A 22,957-nucleotide genomic window follows, 5' to 3' on the forward strand; every position below is an offset into this window, starting at 1 on the left:
GTGCTGCAGTTAAGAACCGCGGCTCTTCCCCTGACAGGGGTCTGCCCTTCTCTTCCCATCCCCTAGAAGGTCTCCAGTCCCCAGACGAGTAGGAGATATTCCCAGAACCAGGTGTGGACCCAGCAGGCTCACAGGGACCTCTGCTGATAGGTTACCTGGAGCTTACCTCAAGCTCTGGAGGGAGGATGCCTGGGTTACAATCCCAGGCCCAGCATCTCGGCCTTAGGAAGTCCGTTACTTCTCTAAATCTCTATTTCTTCCTCTGTAAATTGGGGTGATAATAGTACCTCCTTCATGGTTTTTTTTTTTTTTTTTTTTTTTTTTTTGCGGTACGCGGGCCTCTCACTGCTGTGGCCTCTCCCGTTGCGGAGCACAGGCTCCGGACGCGCAGGCTCAGCGGTCATGGCTCACGGGCCCAGCCGCTCCACGGCACGTGGGATCCTCCTGGACCGGGGCACGAACCCGCGTCCCCTGCATCGGCAGGTGGACTCCCAACCACTGCGCCACCAGGGAAGCCCCCTTCATGGGGTTTTTATGAGCATTAAAGGTTTACGTAAAGTGCCCAGCCGGTGCCCGACCTGCAGCGGGCCCTCAGTCGCTATTGGGCAGTATCGGTAATATTTATAGCTCCCCATCACAGAACACCTACGATGTGCTGGCCCTGGGCTCATCGTTTGACTTAGATTATATATTTTAATCCTGACCATTCACTGCTTTGGGGGTATTATTAACCTCATTTCATAAGTAAAGAAACTAAGGTCCAGAGAGGTTAGGTAACCTGCCCATAGCACACGCCAGAGACGGCATTTAGTCCTGGATCCGTCGGACTCAGGAAAGCCAGCTCTCTCTGCCACACCACGTGCCTCTGATGGCAGAGTTGGTCCATCCGCCGCTGTCCTGACCCAGGTTTTTGTCTTGGGGTCCGCTTCCCTGATGAACCCTTGGAGTCGTGAGAACCTGGAGTGTGTCTTGTGCGTCTTTGTAGCGTCATCACGTCCAGTGAACGCAGGGAGGGGAAGGCTAGCTCCCCTCCCCTGTTCCCCTGCCCTCGGCCTCTCTGCAGATCACAAGCTGACCAGCCAGGCACAGACCTGCACCGCTGCACAGTAGTGAACACGAACGGGGAGGCCGCGTGCTCGGCAGGCTCACGGTCATGGAAGGCGGGCTTCCCCCCCACCCCCCAGCCCAGCCCTTGATGCTCAGGGCGTGGGAGAGCCCTGAGGGGAATCAGGCCCCGATGCTGGGTGGGGAGACCACGGAGGCCGCAGCCCCGCCGGGTGCAGAGCCCTGGGCTTCTTCCGCTGCACGTGCGCTGCCTCTGCGGGTGCTGGGGAGGCTCACGCGCGCGGGTGCCCCCTGCAGCTGGGCTGGGTGATATTCTCTTGGCCCTGGGGACCGAGGTCAGGCCCTGAAAGTGGGTTTCGAGTCCTGGTCTTCTGCTAACTCACTCAGGGGGCTTTGTTTTCTTCTCTTGGCCTCAGGCTGTTTTGTAGAAATCTGCATGGGGGGGACAAACAGGTAACACAAAGGCCAAATCCTTCCTCAGACATGCTCTGTTTCGGTTTGCTCAGTGTTTCTGAAACTTTAAATTAATTAACTTTAAACTTTAATTAATCTGTTGGAAAGCAGATCTCGTCTCTGAATTGGTTATGCTTTTGCCCACAAATAACAGAAAACTCTCCTCCAAGCGGCCCAAGAAACAAAGCCACTTCCTTATGTCCACGATGACAAGTCCTGGGTGGCATCCAGGGCTCCAACCACAGCTCGGGGCTGTCGCTGGAGAGCCAGACTCTTCCCGTCCCACGGCTCTGCCACCCTTAGGGGTAGGGTTACCACCCACCCTCGTAGGCTGTCTGCTGCAGACCCAAACTCAACCCCCATTCAGGCAGGAAGAGGGGGAAGAAGTGGCCCTGGGTATATCTGGCCCTTTTATCAAGAAGGCAAAAGCTGGGCTTCCCTGGTGGCGCAGTGGTTGAGAGTCCACCTGCCGATGCAGGGGACATGGGTTCGTGCCCCGGTCCGGGAAGATCCCACGTGCCGTGGAGCAACTAAGCCCGTGCGCCACAACTACTGAGCCTGTGCACCCAGAGCCTGTGATCCACAAGAGAAGCCACCGCAATGAGAAGCCTGCGCACCGCAATGAAGAGTAGCCCCCGCTCGCCGCAACTAGAGAAAGCCCGCACGCAGCAACGAAGACCCAATGCAGCCAAAAATAAAATAAATAAATAAAATAAATAAATAAATAAATAAATAAAATAAAAAAAAGAAGACACATTGAATACACCTAACCTACTGAACACCATACATAGGTCAACCCAGCCCTCCTTAAACATACTCAGAAGACTCGTATCAGCCTAGAGTTGGGCAAAATTATCCAACAGAAAGCCCACTTTGTCATTAAGTGTTGAGTAGCTCCTGTAATTGACTGAATACTGTACCGAGAGCGAAAAGCAGATGGCTGCCTGGTGCGGAATGGTTCTCGGTGTGTCGGGGGTTCACCCTCGTGATGGCGGGCTGCCCGGGAGCTGGGGCTGCGCTGCCCAGCAGTAGCCTGGAAAGATCAAAAGGCAAAATTCCAGGTACGGTTTCTACTCAATGTGCATCGCCTTCGCGCCATTGTAGAGACAAAAAAAAATCACGAGCCGAACCCTTGTAGAGCAGGGACCATCTGTTTTTCAGCAAGTAGCCAGTCGTTCCAGGGCGTGGCTAAGGTGGGTGTGTGCATCAGTCGCTGGTAGTACTCTGCTTCCTCGTGAATGAACGCCTGGAGGCCCGGCCACACCCGCTCTCTCCCGGCCCCTGCTCGCCCCTGCTCGGGTAGGAGCTCTGCTCCACCTGCCGCAGTGCTGGCTCAGCAATCTCGGGTGTCTCTTGCATAAACTCAGCAGATCATTTACAGCGTGGTAAGAGCCATGGATATTCCTAGAGCATTTCTTTCCCTCCACCACGTGCTCTGGGGCTCCACCCCGCCCCTCTCCGCCCCACCCCTTTATCATCCAGCAGTGTTGGTGTTGTTTGGTTCCCCGGGCCGGTCGTCAGCAAGCAGGATGGGGGCAGGAGGTGCTGTGGACCCACTGAGGCCCTGGAGCCCCCTCTTCCTCTCCTGGCCTCAGGGTGGCGAGACGGCCCCCTATGGCTTTGACAACCAGACCAAGCACTGCCTGCAGCATCTGGGGAAGCACTACCAGCTCCAGACCCGAGACCTGCGGCCGGGGGACGCTGCCCTTTACCGGGTCAGGGTGCCGGATGCCGGCATCTCCCGCACGGAGCTGGAGGCCAGCGGTGAGCGGTCGGCCCTGCCGAAGTCTGAGTGGGGGGCACTCATTTCGGTTCCCTTGCAGGGGGGTAGGTGAATGTGACATGGTCCCCCTCGCAGCTGGGGAGAGGAACGGGTACCCAAATGGTTAAATTATGATGATGCCTTTTCAAACTCTTGGTCCGAGGTCTGTGTTCTTCTGGTGCTGGGCTGGGCTCCACTGAGGGTCTCAGACATGGGGTACCTGGCTCTCGCCTGGCTCACAGGCTGTCCATAGCCTCCACTCACTCTCAGATCAGATCTGCCTAATTCTACGGCCTCCTCTCGGATGTGGGTCCTCCCCTCCCACGACCCCCCAGCGAGAATCTCCACCAGGTCGGCACGCTCCTGCCCTGTGCAGACCCCTCCCCTCCCTGCCTCCCATGCCCACACCCCACCGGCACTGTCCCTTCCCCCCTCATCAAGCTCTGTCCCTTCCCACTGCCACTCCCCCAACCCCTGCCCCAGCGCCTGACAGCTCAAGAGACGTTGGAGGGAGGAGAGGCTTGGGGCGGTCAGGTAGGTCATAGAGTCGGGCTAAGTCAAGGTGGAAGAAGGAGCGGGTAGACCTCCAGCTGGCCTGGCGTGGTGGACGCGGAAGGGGGCAGGGATCTGGGGGCAGCCAGACCAGGCTGTGAGTTCCATCTGGACCATGTCTTAGCTGGGCAAGCCATATAACTCGTAGAGCCTCAATGTTCTCACCTGTAAGAGGGAAATAATAACACCTGCCCTGGAGGTGGTTGTGAGGATTAATCAGACGGCAGGCGTAAAGCACTGTGCTCAGCCTGTTGGCTTCCTTTCTGTACCTACCTGCCCCCAGATAGAACGGTCCGATTTAGAATTCCAGAGCCCGAGTCTGACTGTTCACAACCTAATTATAACTCCTCACTTTATGTGGGGAAACTGATACCTGGGGCAAGGAGTGGCCTGTCCAAGGTGACGGGGAGCTGCGGCTAAGCTGAGCTCCCAGTGCCCTGCGTCGGGTCACACTGTGTCCTGCTCCCCGGCAGCCGTCCTGCCCCAGGTGGTGGTCCCGCTGGCCTGTGCCCACTGCGGGGAGCAGGGCGATGCGGTCCTCGAGGCCACTCTCTCTGACCCCTGCCCCGGCACCACCTGGCATCGCCGGCACCGGCCGCTCCAGCTGAGTGACAGATACGAGGTGTTCGTGTCCAGTGATGGGCTGACCCACTGGCTTCTGGCAAGAAGGGCCTGTTTCTCAGACGTGGGCCGCTACTCCCTCGGCACCAAGCTCCACGCCTGCGGCGCCTGGCTGGTGGTTGAAGGTGAGTGGGCCACGCCTGGTCTTTCCCCGCCTCTGCCAGGGTGGCGAGACCTCAGGGCCCAGGAGGGCGGGAGGAAGGTGGGGCGGGGCTTCTGTTGCCAGTCCCCTGCTTTGGAGATTCCTCCTCCCCGCAGAGAATGAGGAAGGCCCCCTAGATCTATTCCTGACACCTGCAAGTGCAGGCCCTTCACGGCCAGCCCAGCGCTCCGCAGTGGCATCTGCTCCACTGGGCACAGATCCAGGATGGCCCTAAGGTCCTGGAAAGGGCTTGGGACAGTGGCCCAGGTCCACTAAGGATGAGGAGCCCCTGGGTTGGGCCAAAGGACACCCTTAAACTCCCCTAGGGTTCTGGGTTCAAGGTCATCCTAGGAAACTGTAAATCGGACATTTGTGAGGCAGGCAGTAGGGCAAGTAGATGTTTTTATAAACCAGCCACCCGCTCATGGCAAATGGCTTTTGGCTTCTGTAGTTTCTCTAAAACTCCTCCTGAACCACCTAGCAAACTGGGGTGGCCTCGGATACAGGACTGGGGGAAGTGATGATGGGGTTTATCCACCAACGAGCTGCCACATTCTGGCTTCCTCTGGAGATGGTCGGCTTGTTTCCCTGCTGGGGAAACTGAGGGTCAGGCAAAGCCTCTGGGGTCCGAGACGTGGCTCAGCCTGAGTTCACAGGTCTTTTCTCCTGTCTTTCTCTGGGGGCGTGACCTCTCACCAAAGCTGGGAAGGATAAAAGCCTTCTGACCGCGAGCACCGACCACCAGCAGCAGGTACAAGGAGCGCAGAGCCCAGAAGATTCCAGAAGCATCCGTGGCCAGCGGGGGAGACCCAGAGAGCAGGACCCCACAGGGAGCTCCCTCCAGGGGTCCGGGCTGGCTTCTGGGCTCACAGCCGGCCCAGACAGAGGTGGCCTGGGTGGGCGCAGCTACACTTTGATGGGGGGCAAGGAGGCAGCCGACTCAGCCTGGGGCCCTGGACTGGCAAGAAAGGGCTTTCTGGAAGAAGGGGGCAGAGCCACTCCTCTTGGTGAAAATCAGCTCCATGGAGAGGGACGCAGGGACAGGAGCCTTCCAGGGGTCTCAGGGGAGGGCCTAGAATCAGGGCTGGGCCTCGCAGGGGACCAACCGCGAGGTCGTAGCAGCGACAGCGAGGGGGACAGATGCTCTGGGACGGCAGGAGGCAGGAAGGCTGGGTCCCGGCGTCCTCAGACTGGAGGGCTGGGGTGCAGTGGGGGAGGGAAGGGGCATGGCGAGGATCCCAGGAGTTGGCTGCCCAGGCTCAGTCAGGAACAGCCCTGGGACGCTCAGCTGGGACCTGGGACCAGAGAGCGGGCCCCGCGGGGATCCCAGGCTGGTCATGTGGGGTCTCGGTCAGAAGGGGAGGGGATGGAGATTTTGCAGGGGCAGAGCCCGGATGAGGTGGGGGGAGAGGATGGCCTGAGTGGGGAAAGGGGGAGAGGAGCGGCCGGGGCAGCGCAGGGCAGCGGGACTGACCTGGGGGACACCAGGGGCCGCCGCAGGGTGGGAGCTCCTGGGGCCCTGGAGCCTTCCAGAGGAAGAGGTTCTAGCTCCATGGCAGGCAGGGGCCCTGAGTCCTGGGGCTCTCGGAAAGGTAGTGAAGCTGACCGTGGGGACCGGGGGTGCCCCTTGGGGTCAGGGGAGTCTCCAGGACAGACCTCTGAATGCAAGGACTTCCAGGGGCCACCGATATCTGGTGGCGGGAGCATCCCCGTGGGGCCCGGGGGTCCTGAAGCCAAAGCTGGGTCTTCACTGCAGGAGGCAGGTGATGGAGGCCCACGGGGGTCTGGGGATGGGGGAAGGGGCTACACAACCAGCCCTGCAGGCCCAGGGGGTCCCGGGGGCTGGGAAAGGGGCCCACAGGGGCTCAGGGGAAGGGAGGGCCCGGAGACGGCGGGGACCTTCGGCGAGGCAGAGGACGGCTCCAGCAGCCCCCAGGATTCCCGAGCCTGGACAGCCGGGCAGAGGGGAACAGGAGAGGCGGGCAGAAGAGGGTCTGAGGGCCCAGGCCCTTGGGATGACACACGGTCCAGCCCCAGCAAATCCGGGGCCCACTGTGGGCCTGGAGTGCTGGGGTCTGGTGGGGGGCAAGGGGGTGAGGGGGGCACCCAGGTGGCTGGGCTGATGGGTTCTGGTCGGGGAGTGGAGGCCAGAAGCCACAGGCTTAGAGGTCCTTCGGGCCCTGGTGGGACACTGGGAGACACGGATGGGTTCAGAGGTGCAGGGGCCATGGGGTCTGAGCCGGATTTCTGGGATGGGCCACGGAGCTCCAGGGAGAAAGGACCCGGAGGTGAGATGGGCCGGGATGGCGTGGGGCGAGGTGGCCTCGGGGCCTCTGCCACAGGGGCAGGACCATGGGGCTCGGGGAGAATAGGGCCTTGGGGTCAGACTGGGGATTACGGGGGCTTCAGAGCCCCGGGGGCTCTGGGGGCTTCTGGAGAAGGAGGCCATGAAGATGGCTCTGGGGCTTCAGGGCCTCTGAGGGCAGCAGGCAAAGTGCGAGATGCGGACGGAGCCAGGGGCCTTGGTGCCGGGGACTCTGGAGACGGAGCCAGCTCTGGGGGTGCTACCCGGGGGGCACGAGCTCCTCGCGCGGGGCCGGCCTCTGAGAGCCGGGGCACTGATGAGTCTGGTGAGGCGCTGGGCCCTGGGCAGGGATCACGAGCTGCAGGGCCTCTGCCCGCCGGAAGCACGTCAGCCAACGGAGGGGCGTCGCGGGGTCTCGAGCCTGGGGCCATGGAGCCAAGGGGTGCGGCAGGCTTTAGAGGCGGTTCAGGAGGCCTTGGAGCGACGAGGTCAGGGGGTGAGGCTGGTTATAGGGGCGACTCAGGGGGTTCTGGGGAGGCGGGGTCAGGCGCTAAGGCTGGTTATAGGGGCGACTCAGGGGGTTCTGGAGGAACTGGTTCAGGGGGTGAGGCAGGTTACAGGGACGGTTTGAGGGGTACTAAGGGAATGGAGCCAGGGAGTGAGGTAGGGTGTAGGGGAGCCTCAGGAAGGTCTGGGGAGATGGGGCCAGGGGCTGAGACGCGCTGCAGAGATGCTTCAGGGAGGTTTGGAGGAACAGGCTCACTACCTGGAACGGGAGGTGAGGGTGGACCCAGAGGCCAGGAAGCCATGGCACATGGGGCAGTATACTGGGCAGCCCCACAGGGGTCTTACGGTGGCACAGGTCCCAAGGATGGTCCGGAGACGGGCAGAGGGACGGGGCTCGTGGGAGGGGCAGGTGCTGGGCTGGGCTCCGGGATGGCCACGAGGCCTGGCACCGCAGACGGTACAGCACACGGGAGCGGGCCCAGGGGCCCAGGGCTGCTGGGGCTGCATGGAGGCCCTCAGATGCTTTCAGATGGGCAGGGCTCCAAGAGTGGTTTGGGGGTCTCTGGACCCCCAGGCACCCCTGAGGCATGGGGGGCTGTTGGCTTGGAGGGAGAGTCAGGCATCAGAGGGTGGCAAGGTAGCTCTGGGCTCCCAGCGTCCCCTGGGCACAGAGGGGCTCCCAGTGGGGAGGGAGGGTCTGCAGGCCACGCAGTGGGTGTGGGCGCTTCTGGGATTCCTGACAGTTGGGGGACAGCGCAGGATGAGACCCGAGCAGGGACAGCTGATTGGGAATCCGGACGTGACCAGGCCTTCTGGGAAGCAGGTCCAGGGGCAGCAGACAGGGGTCCAGTGGCTGGGCAGGGGGCGTTGGCACCTCAGGGCTCCGGGGCTGTGCAGCTGGGTGGCGGGAGGATGGGGGCAGGGTTGGGGGGCTCAGCAGGTACAGGCCAGGGTCTGGACAGCAGCCAGCTGCCCGGGGAAAGGGGCAGATCCGTGTCAGTGTCTGCCGGTGGGCGTGGAGAAAGCCACGCTTGGGGCCCAGGCTGGGAAGACCAGGGGTCTGGCCAAGACAGCACAGGTGCCAGGGACCGGCCCCCAGGCTCCAGGGCTTCAAGCTCCCTGCAGGAGGAAGATGCCACTTTCGGGGGGACCCATGAAGGGCCACAAGCCTCCTGGGGCTGGGAGGGGGCTCCAGGCAGAGAGGAGGCTGGTGGGGGGCAAAGCCCAGGGTTCCCAGATGGCAAAACTTCAGGTCTTGGAAGAAGCAGGGCTAGCGGCCCAGGGGACTCAGGTGTCCCGGGTAAGGGGACTTCTGCTGGGAGGGAGAATGGCTCCGCCCAAAGGCCTGGGGATTCGGGATGCCAGGGAGCCTGGGAGGGCCCAGATGGTCGCTCCGGCAGAAAAGCCTCTGGAGATGGGTCACAGGGGACCCAGGGGCCCGGCTCTCAGCTGGGCACAGGACAGAGGGGAGGAAGGGGCTTCCTGAGGGAGCAGGGGTCCCTGGAGGCCCGACATCCAGGGGCCCTAAAGGAGTACGAGGGCCGGGCAGCCAAGGAGTCAGGCAGGTCAGAAAGGAGGCTCGGTCCATTCAGGAGCAGGACTCAGACGTGGTCCAGGGTTGAGGTTGGAGCAGCAAAGAGGTGGGGAGCACATAAGGCCAGAGACCCGGGGGAACCGCCTGGGGGAGAGGACGGGGGATGCCCAGGGAAGGCCCCCAGCCGTCCCGGCAGCAGGAAAGCCGGCAAAAAGGGCGGGTCAGACGTCCGCGGCCAGAGGACGGACGCCACCTGGAGTCCCAGATCCAGACACAAGCCTGGCGCCGGCGGTTTCTCCCAGGAGGCGCAGGGTAAGTGCCTCTCAGCCGCCCTGGCTCCAGGCGGTAGCCAAGGGGGGCTCCCTGGACACTGGGGTGCCTGGGCCGTTCCCAGACCCAGGCGTTTGTTGCTATCAGCGACCCCCATTTCCAGGGATCTCTTCCCCATTCAGGAGGCCACCTCTTCCTCCTTGTGTGGGGGGATGCGGGCTGCACGGGGCTCGGAGCCCTCCTGGTATCTGTCTTGACGCCCCGTGTCCAAAGCACTGGACTTGTTGAACTAACTCGCTGTGGGTCCCCCAGACGTCGCCCTGTGTGACTTAAGGGCTGCTCATCTCCCTGGCCCCCCAGATCCCCTGCACCAGCCTGGGCTCTGCAGAGAAAACCGGATGGTCTGGCCTCGCTGGCAAGACGTGTGGCCTCCCGGGGTATGGTGGGAGGCTGGGCAGCAGGGGGATCCCTGGGCGCCCGTCCTCCACACTCCCCTGTGTCTCTCCAGGCCCTACAGGCCACTTCTCCCAGGGCCTGGCTGACTTGGAGGTGCAGCGCGGGGAGGCTGCTGTGCTCTCCTGCACCCTCACCAGCGACCTGGGACCCGGAGCCTGGTTTAAGGATGGAGTCAAGGTACCCCCACCACCACCTCCTTACCGGCCGGTTTGCGGGGAGGGATGAGTGAAGCAGAGAGGCGTAGAGAGATTTTTCACTCTTCCTTATACCAACGTGCCGGCTTGGAATAAACCGGATTTTTTAAGTGGGCGTGTCTCCCACTCACCACTCCCTGTACACGCCCCTGGCCCTCCCTCCACATCCAAACTGCTATCCTGCCCCGGCACCTCTGGAAGTCTGCCTGTCCTTCAAGGCCGGTACGGAGGCCGCCTCCTCGGCCCAGCCGGACGGGCTCTCGGCTCCCTGAACAGCCCTCGACCCTTTAGCTGTCATCTCAGCAGGGGGTAGTCAAGGGCTCTGGAGCAGGGCCTTGGCGTCCACTGGACCGGGCTGACCCCAGTGTGGCCACTCACCGCGGCCGTGGCCTCTGGCTTCCGCGCCTGTAAAATGGGCTAACAGCGGTGCCCACTTCACAGGTCGTGGACAGTTGATGAGACACTGAAGCGGGTGACTGGCTCCAGCCGAGCACACGATGAGCGTTCAGTTCATTCCCGCAGTTGCCTTAGAAGAGGCCCTGGCCCGCGGTGGGAGGGGCTGGACGGGGTGGGTGATGGTCCTCTGTGGCTTTGTTCCCAGCTCAGCGCCCAGGACGGAGTCGCCTTCGAGCAAGACGGGCTGGAGCACAGGCTCCTCATTGCCCGCGCGGAGGGGACCCAGGCTGGGAGGTACAGCTTTGGAGCCGGCGACCAGCAGAGCGAGGCCACGCTGACCGTCCTCGGTGAGGCCCGGCCCTGCCCTTTCCTGCCAGGCGGGCTCTTGGCCGGCGACACACGCCACTGCTGAACGTCTGGACGTGTTGGCAGCCTGCAGCCCGCGGCGATCTCACCCTCGGTCGAGGGGATGGTTTTAAAAAGCAACCACACGCTCCCCATTCCTGTCAGCACGTCCTCAGAGAGGTCCGGCCCCGTCTGTCCTGCTGCAGATGAAGCCCCTGGGTCCCTCCTGCCCGTTCTCACGAGGCGGGGAGGGGGCTGTGTGTCTGGGCCCTTCCCTCCCCACCCCCAGGTGCCCGGTGCCCACCGTCTTTGACTCCTTGTGCCCTGTCCTCTCCCCAGAGCCCCCGGTCATCGCTCCCGACATGATGGCGAAGCTGAGGGAGCCGCTGGTGGTCAAGGCGGGGGAGCCAGTGACCATGAAGGTCGCCTTCCAGAGCTGCCTCCCGGTCCAGGCCACCTGGAGCAAGGACGGGGTCAAGGTGGCCGGCGGCGACGGCGGAGGGGCCCAGGTGGCAGTGGGGGACAGCTCCACGCGGCTGTACCTCCCCAGCACCAGCAGGAAGGACTGCGGCCAGTACAGCGTGGCTCTGAGCAGCAAGGGCGGCTCCCTGCGGGCCGAGCTCACCCTGCAAGTCCTAGGTGCCAGCCTGGCCCCAGCCCTGTCCCCGGCCCCGCAGAGCCCTCCCTGGCAGCGGGGCGGGCCCTGGGGGGGTGTCCCTGGTATTAACCCTCACGTGCATGCTATTTAAGACCCAAAGCTACCCCTAGCTGTCCTCGCCCCTCCTCGGACTGGGGGGAGCCGGGCCATGTGTCTGCAGCTGACACACCAGGCCCTAGGGGTGTCACTGAGTCGTGCCAGTGAGGTGGGACTGCCTGTGGGCAGAAGGCCGCGCCCATCTGGGCTCGGGGCTGGTGCATTCTGTGTCACCTTCCGGGGGCGTGCATGTCGGGGGTGGAGACCAGGGACGCCTCGAGGTGATGCCCACCCAGGACCTCCAGCCCCGGGCAGCCTCGTCTGCTGATAGAGGAGCCCAGCGCCCCTCCCCTGCGGCCCCTCTGACCCCCCTTCTCCTCTCGGGGCTCCCCAGACAAGCCTCAGCCCCCACAGGGCCCCCTGGACGTGCAGGACGGCCACGGGGCTGGCGTCTGCCTCTGCTGGCGGCCCCCGGCGGACGACGGGGGCCAGGCCCTGCAGCACTATGTGGTGGAGAGGCGGCAGGCTGGCCTCGGCACTTGGCTGAAGGTGGGCGAGCCCCCTGCGGACAGCACCACCTTCACAGACGCCGAGGCGGAGCAGGGCAAGAAGTACAGCTTCCGCGTGCGGGCCGTGACCGCGGAGGGGCCTGGGGAGGCCCTGGAGTCCGACGAGGTGCTGGTGGCTCCCGAGGGTGAGAGGATAGCCCGGGGCCAGGGAGGGAACGTGCCGGGCTCCCCACTGTGCCCAGAGACCAGGGGCCACCAGCCAACATCCTGGGGGTCTCGAGGCCCTTCGAGAGCTCTGTGAGAGCCTCACCCCAGCTCCTGTGGGGCCTGGCGGCCAGATCAGCAAAGCAGGATGTGCGGGGTCTTCTCCAGGTGTGGCTCTGCGGGACGGGGGCGGACCGGCAGAGCCGCTGTCCCAGGCCCCTGGGATGGACCGGCGTCGTCCTCCATCTGCAGCATCTCCCAGGGCCTCAGGGCTGAGGGCCTCAGGGCTGGCTCTAGCCCCCAGGCCACAGTGCTTCTCTGTTTCCACCACTCTTCCCCCAAACTTCGGGCTGGCTCAGACCCCTGACACCCCAAAGAAGGGATAGCATGTGGCTGGCCCCAGATGCCCGCTCCTCCACAAGGACCCCCCGGGAGCCGGCGCCTCTCCCAGCCCCGGACTGACCAGCACGCTCTCTGCCCCCAGTTCTGCCCGGGCCCCCTCCCCCGCCAGCCATCCTGTCGGCCTCCAGCCAAAGCATCACTCTGTCATGGACGGCACCTCGGGGCCCGGGCAGTGCCCACATCCTGGGCTACCTGATCGAGAAGCGCAAGAAGGGAAGGAACACCTGGGTGGCAGTGAACCAGCAGCCGGTACCTGGTGAGCAGCCTGGCGGTGGTCTGCATCGTCCTGGCCTCCAGAGCCTCCCTGGACGCCCGGCCCGAGGTGCTGTAGCAGCATCTAGCCAGATCACTTTAGTATGACGGTCTCGCTGGCGGTGGTTTACCTCCCGGGGCGTTTGGCAACATCCAGCAATTTGGGGGTGTCACACTGAAGGGGGAAGATGGGGGTGGCCTCTCGTGTGAAGGGACTGAGATGCTGCGGCATGTCCTTCGACACACAGGGCAGTGCCCTCCCCCTGCCACCCCACCCCTTCCCCAAACAAAGAACGGTCTGGCCCAAAGCCTGGTTTAGCAGAAGTCTCACGCCGCGTTTCTCTCTAACGTGAGCTTTCTCATCCGTATGATGACGGGGAGAAGTGTCCCGGCCCCCTGAGTAGCTTCCAAGAAACTGCTTTCGGAGCCCAGAACAAACTCAGAAAAGCCCAGGCTAGTAGGAGAAAGAGGGGTTCAGAGCTCCAGGCAGGCTGTGCTGGGTGCCAGGCTGTGCCCCCCGGAGCCTCAGCCTCCCGTCTCTGGAAAGAGGGCCATGGACTGAGGACACCTTCTGTACCTACACTGCTGAGTGGTTCCGTTTTATTGAAATAGGACAGCAGCTCTAAGGCAGAGGGAACCAGAGCCATGAAGGCATTTGCCCGAGACTTCCCAGCACGTTAGCGGCAGAACCAGACAGGGATTCGGACCCTGAGACCCTGAGCGCACGCTTCTCCCCTTGGAGAGGACGAGTCAGAGCCGGCTAGGGGCTGGGGGGCAGGGAGGTGTAGGGCCAGGCTGGTCTCGTCCAGGCACCGCCCGGCCCCATCAGGCGGGACTAATGTGGGTGGGCTTCCCACAGAGAAGAAGTGGACGGTACTGGACCTGAGGCAGGGCTGTCAGTACGAGTTCCGGGTCACAGCCGTGGCCCCCTCTGGCCCCGGGGAGCCTGGGCCCCCATCGGATGCCGTCTTTGCTCAGGACCCCATGAGTAAGCGGAGTGCCAACCCGGGAGAGGGTGGTGGCCGTGGCATGAGCAGGCCAGGGCAGTCCCGAAGGAGACATCAGGATGGCTGGGGGATAAAGGTCGAAAGGCCCTGCGGGCGAGGCAAACCTTAGGGGCCCCTGGAGTCTTACAGCCCTACACTGAGACCAGACAGGCCCAGGAGCCAGAAATGGGGATTGGAAGAGCGCTTCCCCAGGTCAGCCCGCTCACTTGGTCCCATCCTGTAAGCATCCCCCAGTGAGGGGACAGCATCCCTACAGGGAGGGGGTGGTCGTAGGGGAGCCTCGCCATCAATTCTCCATCCAGCGAGCATCTGCTCATCGCCACCGGCTGGGGGCTGCCATTGTGTCAGGAACCAGCTGCATCCTTGGGACACTTCTGGTCTAGAGCAGCATGACCTGTGGTCCACATGTCCACGACAGGCAGCCTAGGACATTTCCAAGCCCTACAGAAGAGAAACCTGCCCTGCTTTGTTTGATCCAAATTTCCCAAATTCAAGCAGAGAATACCTGTTCCACGAAACACCTGTCAAAGCACCCCTCCGCGGCCTACAGCTGCTCTTTGCGCCTCTCCTGAGCTCTTACCCTCATGAGCCCGCTGGTGACAAGCCCTGGGGGAGCAGCGCGTTCCTGGCCCTTGTGGATGTGCCAGGGGTGTCCTTCCGTGTCAGCCGGGGCCTGGGGAAGTGGCCGTGGGGCCTGGAGAGACACAGGGAGTCTGGGGGGCTGGGTGCCCAGGGATTGCCCCCAGGTGGCTCCCCAGGTTTGAAGGCCAGAGCCCTGGACCGCCGTGCAGCCTACAGAGCCCTTTACACACCTCACACCTTTGTTCTGAAACCCTTGTGGGTGGGTGGGCCTGTGCTGTTATCATTCCCATTTTACAGGTAAAGAGCACAAAGTATGGACTAAGTACCCAAGGCAGTCTTGACTAGGAGCTTAATGCTCACAACAAAAAGAGAATTCTAGTCTTCAGGGATGTTGGAACCTAAGGACTCATCGTTGAAAACAGCAGATTGGGGGAATTATGGAAGGACAGTTAGGGGAAGGGGGTTGGCAGGTTGGCACGTGGGTGGAAGGAGTCGGGGGAGGCTTCCCGGAGGAGGCGAGCTGGGATGGGTGGTGCAGACTGAAGAAGAGTCCAGGGTAGAGTAAGGGTTTGGGTTCAGGCGGGTGCTTTAGCAAAGCCTGGAGGCGGACCCCTAAGTGAAAGCAATCCCCAGCCGCCCATGGAAAACCAGTGAGTGGCCACCGAGGGGCCTCCCTCAGGAGAGGTGATGTCGCTCCTGACACCCCGTGGTGCCTGGCCAGGACCCCCCGGGCCCGTGAGGGATCTCCAGGTCACGGACACGTTGCACGCCAGCATCACCCTGAGCTGGGCCCAACCGGACCCCCAGGATGGGGACGAAGCGCTGGGCTACGTGGTAGAGCTGGGCGACTCAGCCAGCCCGCAGTGGAGTCCGTGCCACGCAGGCACCGTGCCGGGCACTACCTACACGATCAAGGGGCTGCGGCCTCGGGAGGGCTACTTCGTGCGGGTGACAGCCGTGAATGACGGGGGCCGAGGCCCGCCCACTGCCCTGGACACGGTGGTGCAAGCCATGCCCGTCAGTGGTGAGTCCACCTCCCTTCTCCAGCCCAGGCCCTTCCTGGGGAGGGCCTCTGAGTTGCACCCATGAGCTAGCTGAGCCGGGACCCCCACCCCCCCCCCACCTTAGTGAAGTGTCACGTCTTGGGCGCCTAGTAAGAGCAGGGCACTGGGCTAGGCAGGCCCTTTCAGACACGCATTTTCATTGTAGCTCATGAAAATCCTACAAGGTCAATACTATCCCCAATTTACAGATAAGGAAACCGAGGTCAGCAGTCCACTGCCCTGGGCCGTACCACTGGTATGCGGCAGAGCCTGGGTGCCAGCCAGGTGACTGACCCCAAAGCCCAGGCTCGCTGCAGAACTCTTTGCTGCCTCCCCAGTGTGGCCTGAGAAGGCCGGCTGCCTCTCAGCTCCCGAGTTCACGTCAGGGCAGAAGATGCCCCCGTCCCTGTTACCCGAAGGTGGACTGTCTTCCCCGGGGGCGCTAACTGCTGGAGCAGCTGACCTGTCTTTGGCCCAAGCTGACACTGGGCCATCCCAACAGACCCCAGCTGTCCTTGTGACGATAAGGGAGACACACAAAGAAAATCACCCTGGGTCTGGCCACAACCCAGAGCCCGTCCTGGCTCTGCCCCAAATCCCGGGCTCTGGGGCCACTTCCTGCCTCAGATGGGTAGTTGTTTCATCTGCAAAACACAAGAGCTGGGCTAGTTTCTCACCATCCCCCTCCGTTCCAGCCTGACCCTAAGGCTGCCCCTGACGGCTTCCCTTTCTCAGCCCCCATCCCTCTCCCCCCTTCCCCAGCCCTGCGGCTCCCCCCAGGATTCCCCTCCGGCCCCCTCTCCAGTTCCTGCAGGGCCCCCTGTCCAATGTCCAGTGGGGGTTTCAGCATCACTGGGCTGGCCCAGCGTCTAGTCCCCCTGCAGCCCTGCCTGGTTGGTGACCAGGGCTGGGGCCCAAATGCAGAGGGAGGTGACAGGCCACCCCGTGTGTTCCAGTCTGTCCCAAGTTCCTCATGGACGCCAGCACGAAGGACTCGCTGACAGTCAGAGCTGGGGACACAGTTCGTGTGCCTGTCCACTTTGAGGTGAGCACATCTAGTGGGCTGCAGCAGGCAGTCTCAGCCCTGTGGGCCTCCTCTCTTCCCGGCTCCTTTCTGGCCCCTAGTCAGGGACCTGCGCTTGTGTTGGAAATCAGGCCGCAAAGAGAAGGGGAGGGGAGGGGAGGGGAGGGGAGGGGAGGGGAGGGGAGGGGAGGGTCCTCCTGGCAGGGACAGCCCTCCCCTGGAAGCTGGGTGGCCACTCTGCTCCTGTCCACGACGCCCTCTGGTGGTGGCTTTCGGTAATGCACCTCTAAACCCTCGCCCCGTCCCCTCCCCCCACCCACCTCTCCACCTCCTTAGTCTGGGAAGGGTTCCCTGCAGCGGGGTGATGCCCCTTGACTTCAGAATGTCTGTTGTGAGAGTACGTAGCCTGCGTTTGTACGTGTAGTACAGCAGCCAGTGTGGTTAGAAGCACAGGTGGCTGGATTCAAATTCTGACCTCATGGCTCACTAGCTGTTAGACTTTGGACACATAACTTAACCTCTCTGTGTTCCGACGTCCTCATGTCAAGAGAGGGTATTCATAGTAACTTATCTCAAAGGGTTGTTCTGAGGATTCAAGGAATTAATACTTGAAAGGACATAAATAGTGCTGGGCACATGGCAAGTGCCCAGTATTATTATTGTTGCTGTTGTTGTTAAAATCATCATCACCTGCGTGGGAAACTCATAGGTGGTGGAGTCAGACCCAAACCCAGATCTAACTCTAAATTACATGTTCTTAACTATTAGACCATAATCATGACGATGGTAATGATGACAAAAGTATTTAAGACACACCAAGTGTTTGCTCTGTGTTGGGCCCCGTTCGTACCGTTAACTTCTTGGGTCCCCAGACAAGCCTGTGAGGTAGGTCACCGTTAGCATCCCCAGGTGCCTCTGACGCCCAGAGCTGAGGGTCTCATGGGAGTTGGTGGTGCAGCCATCAGGCAGCTGGACGGGTCCCCCCACCCTGGTCAGGGTCAGGCCACCATACTCTCCCTCCTGGACTATTGCAGGGACCCCCCCAAGTCATACCCCCCCCTTGGCACCCCAGCCTGGGCACCAGGGTGGTCAGCACTCCCCTCCCACGAGTCCTCCCCACTTCCGCCCGCCCTCGCTCCCCCAGCCCCGTGAAGCCAGATCTAATTCCTGGTTAAACCTTACAACAGCGGTTCGTGGCTCACAGAATGAGACGCAGGTGTCTGTATGGGTGTGATGTGCGGGGCCCTTAACGTGTTTGCAAAACCCCCTTTGCAGCCTCCTGTCCTTTCCCCCCACCCTGCTCCCCCCGTGGCTCTACCCAGATGCTCCTCTCAGGATGCTCTTCTCACACTTACACTTCAGCCCAGCTCAAAGCCATCGCTTCCACGAAACTCCCCTCTCACCTCTCCTTCCTCTGCGTCCCAGGCCGCCTCCATGCCGGACGTGACCTGGCTAAAGGATGGCTTGCCCTTGCCTAAAAGAAGTGTGACCTCCATCAAGGATGGCCTCACCCAGCTCCTGGTCCCCGCGGCCAGCCTCGCTGACAGCGGCCTCTACACTGTGGTGCTGAGGGGTCCGCGGGGGGAGGAGGCCACCTATAGCTTCCGCCTCAGGGTGGCAGGTGAGGCAGGCCCGGGCTGGACACGGCTGGGCCGCTCCCCAGGGCCTGGTCACAGGTCTGCGGGATTCCACCCGCCTGGGTGTGCCCGTGACCACACCCTGACCCTTCTTATGCGCCCCAAGGGAGAAAGGAGGAGGGGCCGGGGAGGCGGGTATCACTGTCCTTCTCTCCGGGCGGGGGGGTGGGGGGTGGGTTGGGGACAGTTGAGCACAGCCCTCCCCGGACCTCTGTTGTCCCTCATTTCGGGTCAATGAGCGGAGAGAGTCACCACCATCACATCACTCCAAAGAGCGGTGGCAAGAATTGTCTGTGGTCCTCCCCTGGGATAAAGGTGGTCTCCCCCAGCCCCAGCCCCGGAGGGGTTTCTGAAACCCAGAAATGATGGGCAACTAACAGCGAGAGCTCTGTAACTTGGTCTTATGGAAGCCCCCATTCTGTTCCTGTGTCATTTTACTTACAAGACAAAGTGAATTAAAATGAGTCTTTTTGGAGGTTTCCCACCCTCTAGCAGTAACTGCAGAACTGGCCCAGTTCTCTCTGGCTCCAGCCCCCTGTCTGGCGAGACCGTGTCTCCAGGGCCCTGGAAGAAGTGGGGACCACGGGCAGGTCCTGGGGACATGGAAAGACTCATGGCCCTGGGCAGGGCCAGGTGGGCACTTCCGGCTCCAGCCTGACCCCTCTGTCCCCGCAGCGCGCCCACGGGCCCCGGGGCCCATCCTCCTGCGGGAGGGCACGCTGGGCTCAGTGATCGTCGAGTGGGTGCCGTCCCCGGACGAGGCCGACGGGAGGGCCGCCCCGCTGCACTACACGGTGCTGACGCGCTCCTCCCCGCACGCGCCCTGGCGCCCCGCGGCCGAGCGCCTGCACACCTGCCGCTTCACCCTGGTGGGCGTCCTCCCGGGCCACGAGTACCACTTCCGCGTGGTGGCCAAGAACGAGCTGGGCGCCAGCGAGCCCTCGGACACGCGCCAGCCCTGGGTCGTCCCGCGGCAGCCGCCAGGTGAGCTCCGCGCGGAGAGCGGCGGGGACGGAGGCTGGGAGGGCGGGGACAGCTGCCGGTCCATCGCTCTTCCCACCTCCCGCCCCGCCCACCGGCACCCGGGTCCTCCGCGTCTGCGATTCAGGGTGGGTCCCGCTTCTTCCGCGGGGAGAACGCGAGGAGCGGAGCTGTCTGCGGGTCTTGGGTGGTCTCTCGAGTCAGTGGCAGGCGAAAAGGTAGACAGAGACCAGTTGTTCTCCGAAAACAGAGTCTTTTACAGTCAAATAGATGCGAACCTTCAAAGCAGTTGCCAGAAAAAGCAGGCCGTAAAAAATCAGATGCTCGTTCTCTCACTTTCACGAGTTTCTAAAGTAGAAAAATGTCTGAAAGGTTCCACACCAAAATGCTAGCTGCGGTCATCGGTAGGTAATTGGTTGTGCTTGGTTTTTATTCCTTCTCCTTTTGATTTCTTGTATGTTCCAATTTGTCCACAATGAGCGTGTGTTAGCTTGTAGTACAGAAAAAAGAAGTCCAAAAATTATCTTAAGAAAAGGATAAAAAATGAGTAGAGCAGCCTTGGGGCCAAGTTTGCGGGTGAGACATGGCAGGAAGGTCCAGGCAGTGCCCGAGTTCACCAGGGGCTTGGGACTCGCCGCAGCCCTTCTCTCTTTCTGACCCTCCTCGCCTGCCAGTTTCCACCGCAGACAGGGTCACGGTGAAGGCTCCCAGCTACCAGGAGCCCGACCTGAGACAGAAGCCCCGCTTCCTGGTGGGCCTGCGGACCCACCTGCTGCCCCTGGGTTCTGAGTGCTGCATGACCTGCGCCGTGCAGGGCTGGCCGCGGCCCCGCGTCACCTGGTTCAAGAACGACCAGAGCCTGGCAGGCGACCCCGCCGTGTACAGCACCGACCTGCTGGGCGTGTGCTCCCTGGTCATCCCCAGCGTCTCGGCCGAGGACGGTGGCAAGTACAAGGCGGTGGCCGAGAACACACTGGGCCAGGCCATCAGCACCGCCACCCTCATCGTCATGGGTGAGACGCTACCCGACAGGGGGGCGAGCTGGCCGGGTGGGGGGGGGGCGGCGAGGAGAACCAGAGACGCAGCTCCCGTCTGCCTTCAGGGAGTCCTCAAGGGGCCTGTCCCCTTCTAGAGGGGTGGGCTGGAGTCAGGACAGCGCGGTTCTCCGCCTGGCTCTCGATGAGCTCTGTTATTTAACCTCCACCTTCGGCCCTCCTGGGGCCTTGGTTTGCCCATCGCAGTGGATGAGATCACTGGTGAGCAGCCCTTGGCTTGAAGGGCTACGTGCCACCCACCTAAGCTTCCCACAATGACCTTGCGACCCATTTTGAATGAGAGAGAAAGAGGCTTCTTCTCAGTTGCACCTTCATAAATACGCCCAGAGAGGGACACCTAGTGCCCCAAGGCCACCCTGGTTCTCTCATGGGTATTCCCCAGTAAAGTAAATAATGTGTGTTAATAAGAAAACTAGCCTTTTTTTTTTTATTGTTAGAGTACATTTCTTTTATGTTTTTAGTTTTTATTTTATATTGGAATATAGTTGATTTACAATATTGTGTTAGTCCCCAATAGTATCTTATATTTTGACTAGTTAAAAAAAAAAAAAAAAGTAACTCCTAAACATTTTTAATTAATCGGGATTGACCTTTGTTCAGCAATGGCCCTTTCAACCCGGGAAAGGAATGTTGCGAAGTGCCCAGCTCATGTGCACACCTACCGTTTGGGGGAGGTTACGGTTCCCCACGGGGCCAGGGAAGAACTTTGCCCAAAGTTGGGGAGCATGTGGTGGCTGTGGATCTGAACCCACACGCCCGTGGCAGAGCCCCGAGGCCTGACCCCCTGCGGTGTCACGTTGACCTTCAGGACGACAAGCCGGGATCCTGGTCCTCTGTGTCTTGCAGAATCTAGCTCTGAGCCCCAACACACCCTGGAGTGCCCCAGCCCATCCCCACAGCCTTGGAATGAAGGCAGATCCTCGAAGGTTCACTCCTCACACCGCACTGGCCTGGGGAGGCAGTCCCAGAGGATGCAGGATGCTGGCCGTGCCCAGAGCCCCAGGGAGAGGGGAGTGAGTGGGCTCCTGGGGAAGCTCCTCCCGGAGGGCACGGAGGCTTTGGGGAAGACAAAGAAGAAGCGAACATTCAGCCTCCCAGCCCCAAGCTGAGTCACTGAACAGGATGGCAGCGAGCCTCCTGCCTGGGGGAGCGGAGGGAACTGGATGTGTCTGCAGGATGGAGGCCAGATCCCTTGGGGGGAGGTCAGGACGGGCTGTGCCTGAGTGACCACAGTGAGGGGAGAGCACGGGGGCCGAGGACCTGGGCGGGAGCCAGGTGTGTGTGTGCGTGCTGGGACAGCTGCTCTCTGTATGTTGTTTCTTTATTAAAGCATTGGCTAACACTGGCAAACCATTTGCAAGTGAATTTGGGGTCTGCACGCTGGGGGGAAGATTCCCAGTGCAGAGCCTCTGTGCCAGGCTCCAGCCAGGGGTGGGCTTCTGGCTGGAGGGAAGAGCTGGGTCAGAACCGGGCTCTTCTGCATCCCGGGGCTGTGCAGTCAGTTCCAAAGGTGGGAAAGCTGGGAACGTTCCAAGGGTCTGCGTGGTGGAGAGACAGCCCCCCACCCCGCACCCCCGCCCCGCCCCGCCCCGCCCGAGCCCGTGTCTCCTGCATGCCTCTGTCTGGCCAAATCCTGCTCAAAGCCAGAGGCTTCCCTGGGTGGAGTCTGGGCTGAGAAATAACACTGCTGCGCAGGCTCTGTGGGCCCCAGCTTGCCCCTCCACAGTCCCACTGCCCCGTGTCACCGATGGGCCCCGTGTCACAGACAGGACGGGATGCTGTGCGACCCACCACCTCCACCAGAAGCTCTGGTCCTCCTTCACCTTCCAGGCCTGGCCCCTGAGCCTCCTAGGCTCCCGGGAAGTAATATGTATCAAAAGCTTTAACATGTATAACTCTCTCGATGACGCAGTAATTTCATGTCACTGCATGTATTGCTATGAGGGCAAAATAGGGACTTTTTCCGAAAAACAGAAACGGAGTTTACCACCAATAAACTCTGCATAATTTCCACTTTATACCTCAGACAGAAGAAAAATGATTTCTAGAGATAAGTTCTGAGATGCAAGAAAAAATGGTCAGCAAAGATATTTGAAAATATTTGGGTAAACAAAAAAATGCTGGCTGCAAATAATAGTAATAATATCTCCTAGGATAGACTAAAATATTGGACAAACATTAGGTACAATTTAGGAGAAGAGTGATCAGACGTGAAATATGCTAGAATATTATTATTCTTAAACGTTTGCACCCATTAACAATAACTGGAGTTAAGCCTAAATGAATAGGTTCTAAGTGTATAGCTTCCAAACAAAATACGGAATGAGAAAAATAACGGCAATCAATCAAAAAGAGGGCAAGTAAGGAGGAGGGGAAAAAGAGGAGGGGGAGGAGGGGGGCAAAGGAGGGGGGAGGGGAGAGGAGGGGAGGGGAGAGGAGGGGAGGGGAGAGGAGGGGGAGGGGAGAGGAGGGGGAGGGGAGAGGAGGGGAGGGGAGAGGAGGGGAGGGGAGAGGAGGGGGAGGGGAGAGGAGGGGGGAAGAGAAACAGAACTCCTGGGACAAATACAAATAAATAGAAAATATATCAGTAATCACAATAAATGCGAGTTAGATTCTCCAGTTAAAAAAATCACCAGACTAGATTTTAAAGAACTAGCTGTATCCTGTTTGCTAAGACACACTTAAACACAGGACCCAGAAAGGTGGAAAGGAAGAATGAAAAGGGTATTTCAAGTAAATACTAGCCAAAAAGTAAAACAAAAATGAACAAACCCCCCGATATAACTACATTATATGTAGCACATAAATAATATTAAAGCGAATGCCATTACTAGACATAAACGGAGTCACTGCAAAAGGTTAAAATGTTTACATCACCAGGAAAGTATAATAATTCTGAACTGGCGTGGACCTAAAAATAGAGCCCCCAAATATAGATAAAAATATAGCCACAAAACATCTAAAG

The 22,957-nt window shown here is 60.9% G+C and overlaps 2 protein-coding genes and 1 long non-coding RNA gene across 3 annotated transcripts; 2 read left to right on the plus strand and 1 right to left on the minus strand.

Annotated features, from left to right (window-relative positions):
• Window positions 1–283: 283 nt before the first annotated feature.
• Window positions 284–3,013, minus strand: LOC125960311 (uncharacterized). Its single transcript, XR_007469878.1, has 2 exons — window positions 2,439–3,013; window positions 284–1,497 (listed from the first exon to the last, which is right to left on the minus strand). It is a non-coding gene; the product is annotated as an uncharacterized LOC125960311 (long non-coding RNA).
• Window positions 3,014–6,046: 3,033 nt separating this feature from the next.
• On the plus strand, window positions 6,047–7,991 carry LOC125961976 (immunoglobulin-like and fibronectin type III domain-containing protein 1). Its single transcript, XM_049701323.1, has 2 exons — window positions 6,047–7,442; window positions 7,982–7,991. The coding sequence occupies exons 1-2, from the start codon at window positions 6,148–6,150 to the stop codon at window positions 7,989–7,991; spliced, it is 1,305 nt and encodes a 434-aa protein (XP_049557280.1). The 5' UTR covers window positions 6,047–6,147.
• A 313-nt stretch (window positions 7,992–8,304) lies between these two features.
• IGFN1 (immunoglobulin like and fibronectin type III domain containing 1) lies at window positions 8,305–21,334 on the plus strand. Its single transcript, XM_033415962.2, has 13 exons — window positions 8,305–9,253; window positions 9,720–9,844; window positions 10,463–10,604; window positions 10,942–11,241; window positions 11,691–11,990; window positions 12,494–12,667; window positions 13,523–13,651; window positions 14,974–15,276; window positions 16,252–16,340; window positions 17,745–17,940; window positions 18,632–18,940; window positions 19,612–19,950; window positions 20,801–21,334. Exons 1-13 carry the CDS (start codon window positions 8,320–8,322, stop codon window positions 21,007–21,009), a joined length of 3,549 nt encoding a protein of 1,182 aa, XP_033271853.2. The 5' UTR covers window positions 8,305–8,319; the 3' UTR covers window positions 21,010–21,334.
• Window positions 21,335–22,957: the final 1,623 nt, after the last annotated feature.

Source organism: Orcinus orca, chromosome 1 (assembly GCF_937001465.1).
Source record: "Orcinus orca chromosome 1, mOrcOrc1.1, whole genome shotgun sequence".
NCBI classification, from domain to species: domain Eukaryota; kingdom Metazoa; phylum Chordata; class Mammalia; order Artiodactyla; family Delphinidae; genus Orcinus; species Orcinus orca.